Source organism: Pocillopora verrucosa, chromosome 14, assembly GCF_036669915.1.
Source record: "Pocillopora verrucosa isolate sample1 chromosome 14, ASM3666991v2, whole genome shotgun sequence".
NCBI lineage: Eukaryota > Metazoa > Cnidaria > Anthozoa > Scleractinia > Pocilloporidae > Pocillopora > Pocillopora verrucosa.
This window is the reverse complement of record NC_089325.1, coordinates 15340509-15353553: the sequence shown is the minus strand read 5'-3', so window position 1 is coordinate 15353553 and position 13045 is coordinate 15340509. Positions and strand designations below refer to the sequence as shown.

General features: G+C 37.0%; 2 protein-coding genes across 3 annotated transcripts; both read left to right on the top strand.

Moving 5' to 3' along the window:
- The first annotated feature begins 3129 nt into the window (after positions 1-3129).
- LOC131774739 (GRB10-interacting GYF protein 2) lies at positions 3130-5335 on the top strand. Its single transcript, XM_059090814.2, has 2 exons — positions 3130-3326; positions 4297-5335. The coding sequence occupies exons 1-2, from the start codon at positions 3237-3239 to the stop codon at positions 4567-4569; spliced, it is 363 nt and encodes a 120-aa protein (XP_058946797.1). The 5' UTR covers positions 3130-3236; the 3' UTR covers positions 4570-5335.
- A 645-nt stretch (positions 5336-5980) lies between these two features.
- Positions 5981-9316, top strand: LOC131774735 (uncharacterized). Of its 2 annotated transcripts, XR_009339420.2 has the most exons (3): positions 6324-6465; positions 7559-7697; positions 8046-9316. XR_009339420.2 is itself a non-coding variant. In XM_059090811.2 (2 exons), exons 1-2 carry the CDS (start codon positions 6165-6167, stop codon positions 8156-8158), a joined length of 414 nt encoding a protein of 137 aa, XP_058946794.2. In that variant the 5' UTR covers positions 5981-6164; the 3' UTR covers positions 8159-9315. The 2 variants fall into 2 exon arrangements, 1 of the variants encoding a protein (XP_058946794.2); XM_059090811.2 differs by lacking the exon at positions 7559-7697 and having other exon boundaries at positions 5981-6465; positions 8046-9315.
- Positions 9317-13045: the final 3729 nt, after the last annotated feature.

Below are 13045 nucleotides of genomic sequence, written 5' to 3'. Positions count from 1 at the left end.
CTCGCAGTAATCCTATTGTACTGGAAATACCTGCATGCTGTAAAATAACTATATGTCAGTAAACTCTTATACTTGTATATGTGTAACGTGCTCATCAATAAAGTTCAGTTAGCCTTTGGCAATGAAGAAGGAATAGTCTCTCTATGTCTGAATGACGACACTACACAAGTGAAGATGATCGCTTTTCATCAGGAAGCTCAGAGAAAACAACGCGTCGTAGACAGAAAACACGAAGCACTTGAAAAGTTGAGAAAGCGCAGGGTGAGAAATAAAGCTTCGTAGTGACAGTAGCTATTGGAAGGGTTTTAAGAATTGTGCTTCACCCGTACCAGCTATCACCCATGTTACCCCCTTGTGCACAAAGCTGTTTACTACGTTCTTAAGGCAAGCTCTTTCCAAACATCTTTAAGAGTTCTTGTTGTAATGTCAACGTTATGGATTTTAAAATTCATCACTTCGTTAGTTCTAGTATTGATAAAAGTGGCCCAGATGCTTTTATTGAAATATCTGATCTTTACAATGTTTTCGTAAATTCTTCTTATCTTCGATAGGATATGCAATATTCATAATTTTTAAGTTAAGCTGTCTCTTCTTTGTAACGAAATACGGTTTTTTTCGGTTTTTTTTCTCCTTTCATAATTCTGGTTGCCTAGGATTTTATTGTTTACTTCAATTCTCAGACAAATGCAAATTTAATCCGCGCGACAAAGTTCAACAAAAGATGATAATTCACTGATTATGTTTTTACAGTTTTCACAGTCCAAATTATTCTCTAAAAAAAATCATGTAACGCTCTCAGAATCGATTTTTTTTGTTTTCCGCATGACTTTAATGAACTTTTGGAATAATTTCAAACAATTCTCTATCCTTGTTATCCTTGGATGAGGGATTTGTCATGATTTATCACCAGGGGGAGGCAGGAGTCGGACTGGAGGGATCCATGATTTTCAGGGGAAACGGAGATGGAATCACTCTTCACCAACAGAGTATAAAATGGGAGACTATAGAAAATTGACTGCCAACTGCCAATGAGAGAGGATCATAGGATTATAACAGAACCTTATGAGGTGGCTCTGGTCAATTTCATCGTGCGTGACACGACCAAAACGTGCGTGACACAACCAAACTCCTCCCACCCACCCCTCCCCACTGTGATAAATAAAAATCAGTCTTTAAATGGTTTTATTTCCTGCCCACGACCTTGACAGACAAAACCGAAAGGCGGAGAACTTTCAGCATTACATACCGCACAGCTCTTGAAGCAAATTGCATGCTTTTATAAGGCTGCTACAACCACATAACGGCACTCGAAGAGTGTCCTTGATGCAGGAGAGTCTAGTCCGTACTTTGATTCGAAAAACACAAATTTTTGTTATTACACAATGACCTAAGTAAGGTAAGAAATTTTCAAACAAGTTAATTTCAATTACCTCATATTAATAAGTAACATGCGATCTTGTCGTTACAACTAATTTGGCGTCAGACAAGAGGTCTGACGGGGAGGGGGAACCAGAGTTTCCGGACCCTCTGGGTCCACTACCGCCATGAGTTGCGACTATGGATGCGTATGCGACGAATTGGTAGCATTCTCTGAAACTGCCCACCCTAATATCAAATTAAATAGATAAAATGAAATAAACAATATGTTATATAGATACTGTAGTATTAATGGTACAATAGTGCGATCGATTAGTTACTTCTAGCCTTAATTATGCCATTCGAAGCAAATTTCTTAGAAAAAATTATGTTGTTGCGCTCAGTCATTGCAGTTTTTTCGGCGAATGAGGATAAATTTGGTGCGTTACGCATTGGTGAGTACAATTGTGTTCTGTCGCCATAGACAACGACAACTGTTCAATTCCTTGGCAAGTGCGCTTGATAAAGAAACCAGAAAGTTACTCACATTATATGTTAGTAATGAAAGATTTTCGAACGAAACTTTTCTGAAGTGGAATTCCACTTAAATCCTGAACTGTCTCCAAACTAAGAGTCTTTGTGAAGTCTCACAATGACTACTTTCCTCGCCCAAAAGACTTAAATTTTTCCATCTGCATTGTCAGTGAAATCTTGTCAAGAAAATCTAATTAAAACCTATGGCTGAAATCAAAGTATTATGTTAGATACGTCAGTGTCTTTGGTTTCTCGATACTTGATCTAGAAAAAGGTACGCGTCGTGCTTGTAAGTGGACAGTGTAAGAAGAAAGTGTACCCATCATACCTGTTAGTGGACAGTGTCTGGTGCTGGGTTCCTAACAGCGTACGCGTCATGCCTGTGTAATTGGACAGTGCGCATCAGGAGCGCGCAAACCTACTTGTCGTGCATTTCACTAAGATAACTTTTTTTTTGGTATGAAAACGTATAACCGATGACTTTTTTGCTTCTCAAATTTTGTCATAGGTTTGATAAATTGGTAATGGGACTTCGCGTCGTACAATTCTGTCTGTAATCATACTTGTAATTAACAAGTCAGACACCCGCTTCGAGGTCGTCCGATTTGTTGATCCCTCGTATGATTACAGACCAAATTGGACTCCACTCAGTACAATTACTGTGACGCCATCTGACGTCAGTGGATTACAACTGATAACAATCAAATTTGACGTCAGAAAGGCTGAGGGGTTAGTGAGACGATGCTTTCAACCTTTCACTTGCCAAAGGATTGTATGGTTTAATATCGAGGCTTGTCATTCAAGTTTCCTAGAAATAAAAGAGGCTGCTATAATTGTCGGCGTATTCAAAGTATTAATCGTGCAGGGCAGCTGATCCTATTCATAAACGAAATGGCAGAGGCTTATCACAACGAAGCTTTACGAAAACAAAGGATTGTCGATAAAATGCACGCAGCGTTGGCAAGGATTGAGTATGGACAGGTGAGATTGGTATAGAATAGTATAGTACAAAAACAATCGTAATTTTATGAAAATGATTCGAAGCAGTTTCTTGTTATTAATATGTATCTAAGAACGGTCAAATTCAGTCCAGACATCGACAGTCAGAATGCATCCGTTAATAATTACGGTATGAATGGTTAGCGTGCTCGAGGAAAATTTGCGAAAAATTAAACAGGTGTTCGAATGAAAGGGAAAACCCTTTGTATCCCAGAATGCTTTGCGATCAGCATTCGCCCTTAGATACCAAAGAAGCAACAAATTCTTGGCACACGGGAAGTGTTTATACTCTGAAATAGCTTCACGAATTGAGGATAACATCGCAGATATCTCTTCATAAACGCCAAATGGCTGAAGCATACCATAAAGAAGCCTTACGAAAGCAAAGAATCATCGACAAAAAGAATGCAGCATTAGCAAGAATTGCCGTTCGACAGGTTTGAAGTTCTTCGCCTTTTGCCCGGCATGTTTTGTGTTTGCGAGTAGGAAATTATTCACGCTGCTATTTGACGGTTGTTGAACTGTCGAACATTTCTATTAAATGATAATCTAGTATCTTAGAATTCTAGTCGATAATTAAATATATTCAGAAAGGCTCACTATTCTGCGTTGAACTCTTAAGCTGAACTTCATTGAAATTCGAGTAGTTTGGTAATTAGCTGTTTGCACAAACTACGAGCGGAATGTTTTAATAGCTTTGAGTCGCAGAGAATTATTTTGTTGTTGTATTTGATCCAGGAAATAGCCTTCCAATAGTGCAGCTTTTTAGAGTGAAATAATGTTCAAGAAATTTTGTACGCTTCAAATTTAGCCCAGCTGTATACAGTTGTAATGCCCGAGGCAATATGGAGACAGGCGACGTAACCGAGCTTGAATTTTGATTACAAACGGGAATTTTATTTTGTTTTTAAAATACTTTGACGACATCGACTCTGAAAGTGATTTATTCAAAGATGAGCACAGCTATCACTGATAAAGGACTATGACGATTTTAATTTGGGACATTTATTTTTCTAACAAAGCATTTACTCTACTTTCCTTGGCGTAGATTGGTTAATTATTTTTTAAGGGATCCTTACGCACAAAAAAACCTTGTATCTCGCTTGAGTCTCTAGCCAGCTGTTGTACTCACAGGTGCTGAGGTTAACTGGGTGCTTGGAGAAGGTTTGAACAATGAAGGAGGTGATACCCTGGTTAAGAAGGTATTCTTTTTAGTTGGGTGTAACTGTTCTGAGGCAGGACAGCAACTCACTAGCCATCCGTGCACTTGTTACTTAGGCGTGGAGAACCTAAGTATTGTGCTCATCAACCTTTATAACACTGGGTTTCTTTCTCTCTTCATCTCTCATACACTCATGCCACTTCTTTTCCTTTACCCAGATATTTATGCTTTTTCTTTTATTCCAGCAACTGGAAGATGACAGAAGAAGGTCTGAAGAACAAAGACACCGACATGAAATGGCTGAGAGGGAGCATGAAAAGGCAAGGAAGAGAGAGGAATACTTAAGCAGTATGGGTAGAACTGGCAGGAGTACACAGGGAGTGATCAATGCCAATTTTGTCCACATGCCTGAAGAAAAGAAGAATAAAATTTGCCAGAAAGATCTACGTCACCAGGAAAGAGTATTGCGTGACAGTTGCCTTGTGATGGGTAGAGTGAATGAGTATTTTCTAGCATGACAAAAACTGGTTGCTCACAGCATACATGACTAAACTGAAATAACATGTTTTACTCTTGATTAGCTGTGTTACAGTTTGGACCCTGGATGTTTTCCATCTATGTCAGCATTCATCATCCTTGAATTTTCTGTTTGTTATTGTTTTTGTCTGTGTGGTAATTTGGGCATCTCACCCCTTAATCTTTTTTGGATGAAGCAAATATTTAGCACGTAAAAAAAGATTCCAATTACTGTGACATTTCAAATCTGGTAACTTTTATCCTCACAAGAGAGGAAATTGTAAGATTTTTGTCTTTCTGTGGCAAATAATTATGACAAGTTCAGATTGTAAAAAGTAATTTTGAAACCTTGTTATCACAATGTGCAATTTTGTTTACACATAATTTGATACCAAAATTATCTCATCACTTTATTGTCAGAATAAGCAGGAAATGTCCAAAGTACAATCCATTTAACACTTCAGAGAAACTCACATTTCAGGTCGAAGGTTATAGAGCTGATCATGTACAATATCCCACCCTAAAAAAATTCTTGACTCAAAACAAACCCTTCAAAGGATAATTAAGCAATTCAAGGTTTAGTGAGGGTTCAGTGAGTTCTGAAAATCTATAGTGATTTTAAATACTCGTGTAGCTGTAAATTTGTCAGCTAGTGGTGCACAGATATGATATCCTTCTTGCATGCATGCATCAAGGTATTGTATGTAAGACTGATGTGACTAATGCAGGATATAGCTTTTGACCTGTGTGCAAATAAAACATTTTTCACATGTCTACACTGTATCATATATGCTCTGGCTTTCAACTCTTTTGCTCTGACAAAGAGCTAACCTTCAAAATGTTAGGTTTAGAAACTGTTTAGGTGGCCAATTGACATCACCAACCCAGTTGAAAAAACCAAATTATTTTGTAACACCCCTGCCCCCCCCCCCCCCCCCCCTTGATGCAGCAACAAAGTTTCTTTAGAAAACTAATACCCTTCTGCCTTGACTTTTTGGCTAATTTTATTGACTGTGTAGTTCACCTTATTACCTGTGGAAATCTTTTTTCAGTAAAAATGTTAATCACAATGCAGTTTTGCATAATGGAAACAGAAAATTTGAAATGAAAATGGTTGATAAGCCTTCCCCTTTTTTTTTTCACTAATTTAAAGGTAAAAAGACTACCACACAGCCTGTCCTCCGTCTGCATGCATTTTCCCTTCTTTGACGCTTTGTTTGTTTTCTAAAAGAGATCTGGGGCTCGACAAGAGTCACTTTTTCAGAAATGGTGAATTACTGCTGGAGAATAATATTCCTGTAACACAAATTTGCACTAATCACCGATTCTTTGTTCAAACAAAACTCTACCTACCGGACCCCGCTTGGATTCGGTCGCTTTGCTCTTTCATGCATAATATTGCGTAACCTTTGGCTCATCTCGTGGTTTTGTGTTCTTTTGTTGTTGTAGGGTAATACTTATTGGTTGAAACAGCGAACGAAGTATCCCTCGGGATGCATTTTATGGCCTTTACTAGAACCAAATATTAGATCTAGCGCTTGGATCTTGAATATTGTCTCGGGTTGAACAGCGTAAAGCTACGAGTTAACCTTTGATCATGAGTAATACTACGACAAGTGAAACTACAAAAATGCACAAAGAACTCGAGACCGAGAAAGCCAACGAAGAACTGGAGTCAATCATGGTTGTTTATAATGGCAAACAACACACAGTGAAGTTTCCAATCAACGCCAACGCAAAAGTTATCAGTCAAAGTATCAAGAAAGTAACAGGAGTGAAAGGGTCGTTTTACGTGCATTTTGGTGAAAAGACAAACAACTATTTACACTCTTCAAGCGTGACTAGTGGAAATCTCGCTAAACTTGCAGGGCAGCCTCTCGAGCTTAGAGGTGGAAACGGTAAGTTCAAGTTTTCGTGACTGAGTTTGTCTGTGTTTAAAGCTTCGGTTTGGAATACGAAAGTGCGGTTTGAGTTTATTTAACAATGGGACAGTGATTGCCAATATTTTGATACTCGGCGAAGTACTTTGGACTTTGATTACTTTCCATCCTTACACGAATATTTTTTCCTCTGGTTATTCGTTTTAAGCAAATCACACGTAACTTTGATTCACTTTCTTTATTTTTATGGGCCCCTGTCACCTCTCGTAAGTTTGTTTGCCCTCCTAACGACTAAGCGGACATCTACGATCTACTTCAATCTACTGTAATATTGAGGACTGGGTGTTGGCGAAGCGTTTAAACGTGACGCGCGATTAAGCTAAAAATTATTACGTGACGCATCGATTTTGTAAAAAGACAAGTAAAGTGAAGTTTAAACTTTTTCTCTTTAAATTCGTGAAGCTTGGAACTCTGTTTTAAGTACACGTGACGTGTGAGTTTGGCTAAAAATTGGAGCCCCCCTCCCCTCCCCCCCTTCCACCGTCCTCTTTTGCTTCCCTCATTGAAAGTAGCTCAAAATTGGTTTACATCGTTTTAACTACTATCAGTTTTTTTATGGACAGTGTTAAATAATTGTTGATACTTAGCAAGTATTCACTGAAGTGGAGGTGGCTAGTTGTGGATATTTACCAAGCTACAAAGGAGAGAAGTGAATATCCACTGATAGCCACCAGCACTGAGGTGAGTAGATGTTTTATTACATACTAAAACAGTGAGATAGCACAGCACAAAGAGATTACTTAGACTTGTTTTTTCCTGCAATGGTTATAATGTTTTGGGGTGCAAACATGGCACATAATCTCCTGGAGTTGAATAGTAAATGTTATTCAGAGTTTGAGTACCAAATCAGAGTGTGCCTTAAATGCTATTCACTATTTCTGGTGAATACTGAACAGTTTTATCCAAGATTATTCAAGGTGGTTTTTAAATTATGTTGGCTTGAGAATGAGTATCCTCAGAAAATACATATACAAGCTGTAGAAATAATTGGTATAAAAATTAACCGTTAACAGATTAAAATCAAGCTCAGCATTTTCCATGTTATTCACAGAAACTACTGACCATGAAACAAGTATTGTATTTACATTGCACCCCCTTGGGATTCAAGCTCTCCGTGCCACTACAACACAGTATGCTCAACTCTAGAGAACCTCTTTTAGACCTAATAGCTTCCAAAATTTAATTCTGAGGTATGAAGTTGAAAACATTTTGTAACTTTACTTCTAACAGCAATGTCACAGATTTAACCTTCTGCACCCTAACATTATTATGCATATTCTCCATACTGTTCTCTATACATTTTCTAGGTTCTAACAAGGAGAATTTGTAAAAACACTAAGAGCCTCATGAGTTGCTGATCATTTCCTATATTCTTGTGACTGAAACATTTTATCCAGGGATGATATTGTAAGGAGAATTAGAACCTTGTCTCTGTTAAGGATTAAAGGGTTAATGTAACAGTTAACAATCAAATCAGTTATTTATTATTGGAAAGCTTTACTGAATTACTGATTACTAATTTTTTTTTACATCACCAGCATTTAACAAAGGAGGTGATTCTATGTGGTACTATAACAGTCAAGCCCTCAAACCTGAAGTTACAAAAAAGTGCAGGGAGATGGAAATTGTACCATTTGATAACCCTCCTTAACTACTGTCATCAAAAGAATGTGGAGTAAACGATCAATAGGTTATAAGGCGTGCAGATATTGACCTTCTCTCGTCTGATTCATCTACAACAAATACCATAGTGTGAAGACGTGTGCTTTTGGAAGCATTCAAGTGTGGTTGTTCTCATGAAGTTTGTTGAGTGATGCAAAGACTGTCAGAGACAGCTAAGAAAAGTAAGCAGTTAATGAAAATATCACCTGAATACAGTTACTTATAACTGGAAATAAACTGTCATGAAATAAACCAAATTAACCCTTCAACTCTCAAGATCTGATTGTCAATTCTCCCCTCTAACTGACTCACAATTCCTTGTAAATAAGTTATGAGAATTTGGTGTTAACTCAAGATAACAACTTCTTCCTGATAAGTTTGAGTATTCTCATTACGTAGTGGCCAGATAATGTACAGATATCATAGGGAGAAGTTACAAGTCAATCAATTCTGGGAGTTAACCTTTCACTCCCATGAGTGACCAAGACAGAATTTCTCCTTACAATATCAATACAATATCAAGCAGGCAGGTGATGAGAGTAGAGAAGAATATTGATCATGGGATTATTAGTTGATCCAATACCAAATTCTCTGAACTAACATCTTAAGAATTGTATGGCAGATAGTAAGGAGAATTACTAATTAGATCTTGGGAGTGAAAGGGTTAAAGGGTTAAAAAATAGATGCCATTTTGCCATGCCTCTGTGTTGCAAGAGATCACAGATGACATCAAAATAAAGCAAGAACTAAAAAGTGGCACACAAGGTGCAGCTATGTGTCACAAAATGAAATGTTCTAACTACATTTTGATGTCATCTGTGATTTATTACTGTGCAGACCCACAGCAACATGGATTCTACTTGTTTTATACATTAAGAAGCAAAATGTCGTCAATTCTGACATCATATATGGATCTCTCTTTCAGTAGATCATAACTAAAAACTTATCAAAATGCATATATAATTCAGCTTATCACATAATTTTAATGATATAATTCTTTGTATCAAGTTGTGTGAATTAATTGAAAGATGCAGTGTGTCTGAGTGAACACACACAGGGACAAATTTAATGAAACTGAATTTTGTTTGTGAGGGGATGTGGTGAATAAAAGACAGTAGAAGACTTGGCAGTCATTGTTGTCTAATTAAAAAATACTGCATTTCCTTGAATAAGTACCCACCCCCTTGGACTTAATGTTAAACAAGCACCTCTTTCAAATAAGCAGTGCCCCCTCCTCCCTCACTTTCATAATAGTAGGGGCACAAGGACATCTGAGCTGTTGCTACTTCTGCTGTTATTAGAATTTGTTAAGCTTCAACTACTGTGAAATCTGTACAGGATAATCATAAGCATTGCTCTTGATTAAGTGGCCTCCTTCACAATGAAATATCAGATAAGCACTCAGCATTTCTTTGAGGAAATATGGTAGATTCCATGGTGCCATGCATCTTTTCTATAGAAGATCAACGCAATATCAAAATGTAATAACAAAAGTGGCACACATCAGGAACAGCTAGGTGTGTCACCGCATTGGAAATGTTGTGTAATCAATAGCTTCAATGTAAGAGTGCTTCTGAGGTGACTGTATTCCTCATAGGGGTGGAAGTGGCAAAAGTTGGACAAAATATTTGATTGGTAATGGGTGACCAAGGCCTTCAAATTATGATCTTGTTTAGTTAATAACCCTTTAACTCCCACAGGTGACCAAGACATAATTTCTCCTTACAATATCATAACAATATCAAGCTGAAATGTTATGAGAATAAAAAAGAAATCAGTAAGGAGATTGCTGGTTGATCAGAAACCAAATTCTCAGAGGTAAAATCATGAGTTCTGTATAGCAGAAAGTAAGGAGAAGTACCAATGAGATCTTGGGAGTGAAAGGGTCACTTTCAGCACCCTAACATCAGTACTCTTATGTTAATCAAACTTTAGCAAACAGATGCAACTTAACATTGTAATAATTTGATTTAGCCCCCTCATTCCAATAAGTGCTCCTACTCCAAGAAGCTTTCCTTTTCTATTTCAATGATAGCACTAACAGTACATTCCCTACCATTACATTGCAAATTTTCACTGTACATTTGTTACTTTTACAGTTTGCACTTTTGTTCCTTATTAGATAAAATCAAAGCCTTGTTTTCCATATTGCACTGTTTCTCAAATGAAATAAGCACCCTGTTCCTAATAAGCACCCTAGGCACTAAATCAAACTTTACATTAGCTCTGTAACTAAAAGTTATACACACAAAATACCATACACAAAAGTTTCTTTATGAGTTTATTTATTAAAATTTAGTATACTATGCTGTATTACACAGTATACCATCTGTACTTTCTATCCATATGATGCTATCATTTCGTTAATCCTTCAACTCCCATGGGTGACCAAGACAGAATTTCTTCTTTAAAATATTGATGCAATATCATGCAAACAGGTGACGACAATGAAGGAAAGTATCAATTACAAGATTAGTTGATCCAGTACCAAATTCTCTGAACTCACATCATGAGAATTGCATGGCAGAAAGTAAGGAGAATGACTAATTAGCCCTTGGGAGTAAAAGGGTTAGCTCCATTCATTTGTTGGTGGGTGGCGTCATCACGTTAAATTAAAATTGGTTGGAAAAATATTAATTTTGAAACTTTACACCTTTTTCTGCCCAGAAAGACATTTCTACCTTGCTTTAAACAAGAGCTCCTATTCAACTGACAAAGTATGAATTAAGTGATAAGATTAGAGTACCTCTGACTTTCAGCCCTGTACAACTTGAATAACAATACACAAATAAATTTACTCCTACTTATATGTACCAAAAGGGTGTAAAACATTTGAACCAGTACAGTTGGTCAAGAACATGTCAATGCCCTTAAAACATTTACAAAAAAGGAAAATATTGACACAAAGTGACCTTGCACTATGAGCTTAAAGGCTGGACTTGACAGTGAATTAATAATTTACTGCCACAAGCACAGCTTCAGGTCAGCTGCAGATTTGTGGAAATTTGTGCTTAACTAACCTATGTTGACAATTTCCCTGAGATGCAAGCCAAAAAAAACTGAAACATGTACATCACCATGTGAACTAGTAACTTTCCTTGGAAACGTTAATTAAAGAGGCCAACCAATATTTTTTACTCAAAGTTTGACTAATCAAGTTTTTAGGTTTTGTTTTTCTTTAAATTATAATCGTTTTGTAACAATGCCACCTGTTTCAGTCTAATATGTGTTACCAGATTGGGGGCTCAAATATAAGTGTTTGTCCCTGTGTTTCAAGATGGGAACAAAGTGAATGAAATGTGAATTTTGCCAACAAAAGATAGTGTTCAACACTAAATATAATACCACACAAGTTACCCGTTTGGACCCTCCATTAAAATAATATATTTCTGTACAGGTTCATATATTACTCTTCAATGTAAGTTTATGAGTCATGAATCAATAGTATGGTGAATGAGGAAAAGACTTAAATGTGGCAAAGAAAGGACTCTCATTCCTGTCATTGGTCAGTGGAATCCCTGAATAACACTTCTATTTCATAATAATTTCATGGCTTATTTCACTATGCAATGATAGGACGACATTCAACTTTAGTAAAGTACATTGTTCAAAAGAGAAACAAGAGATTTGGTAAGAAAATGTTTAAAGTTGAGTTTGTTCCTTCAGAAGGGTATAAGAAGCAGCCAAGAGGCTTTAAGTGCCACCATTGATGGTTGTGGCACAATTAATATGAGTTACACTTCACTTGCGCAAAACCTTTGACTTCCAAGAGTGACAAGTATATGAGTTCTATTCGCATTATAATACACTTTCATGCAGGCAGGTAATGAGAGTTATCAATGAACAAACTAAGGGTTTTTGCATTGACAGAACTTTTCAGAACCAACCAGAAGAGATGTGCACTCACTATCGTTAGAAAAATAGTTTTAGGATCTCAAGTGTGAAAGAATTATGTGAAATCCTATACTCTATTCACTCCAAAGCTACATCACGTTTCACAGCTGTTTTGTCAAACAGAGACTGTTTTCTTCATTAAGTTGCTTAAAATGATGTTTGCTGACTTCAAATTAAGCACAATGAAGATAAAAGTTCATGCTTACTTGAACCCAAATAGTAAGTTTTAGTCTTTCAGTTTTCTATCGCTGGTTTTTATTTAGTTAAACCTGGTTGAACTAAACATGGGTTGGTGGAGTGAAAGGAGCACTAGTCTATCATCTCAACGAAAGGCTTTGTAGTTAAAAGTTTTTTAAGCAGTCAGTATGGCAATGCCTCGGAAGACATCAATCATTTTTTGTAGAATTTTGAAAATAGCTGCATGTGTTTACCACCTCTTATGATGCCACTCCCCTACTTCAGCATAATGTAAAGGAAAATTGTTGAGTTCCAAATAAAAACTTATTAAATGATTTGGTGTCTGGGTTTCTGTTCTCAGACCACACAAATTTTGGCGATTGCACCTTTTTGCTTTGCAGGGGATGGCTAAGAAGTGCATGAAGTCTAAAATACATGTGCCAGGCTATTGTACTGCCCATGCATTAAGTCTTTGTTTTTTTACCACATCCTTATTGCCATTGCCATTGTGGTTTGCTTCAAAGTCTCTATCGTGACAAGAAAAGACTTTTCAAAAACCTGAGCTAAAAGTCGCCATTACAGTCATGAGGTGACTTCTTCTCAGATTGTGAAAACATCACCCACTGTAAGGGACATCTGTTCTTGTCACCACTGTTCTCACACAGACAATTAGACCACCCCATCAAATGTAACCCCATAGTTGAACCTATTTTCTTTTAGTAAATGCTCTTGTATGCTTGTTGTTAGCAACCAGTAAAGCCTTTAATTTGATCCCATTTGTTGGATATTATGAATAGAGAAAATA

What these genes read in the sequence shown, in the direction of transcription:
- LOC131774739 (XM_059090814.2), top strand. Translation starts at nt 3,237, where the DNA reads ATGGCTGAAGCATACCATAAAGAAGCCTTACGAAAGCAAAGAATCATC. An exon ending in CAAGAATTGCCGTTCGACAG is followed by an intron (nt 3,327 to 4,296) that starts GTTTGAAGTTCT and finishes CTTTTATTCCAG; the next exon opens with CAACTGGAAGATGACAGAAG.
- LOC131774735 (XM_059090811.2), top strand. Translation starts at nt 6,165, where the DNA reads ATGAGTAATACTACGACAAGTGAAACTACAAAAATGCACAAAGAACTC. An exon ending in CGAGCTTAGAGGTGGAAACG is followed by an intron (nt 6,466 to 8,045) that starts GTAAGTTCAAGT and finishes TTACATCACCAG; the next exon opens with CATTTAACAAAGGAGGTGAT.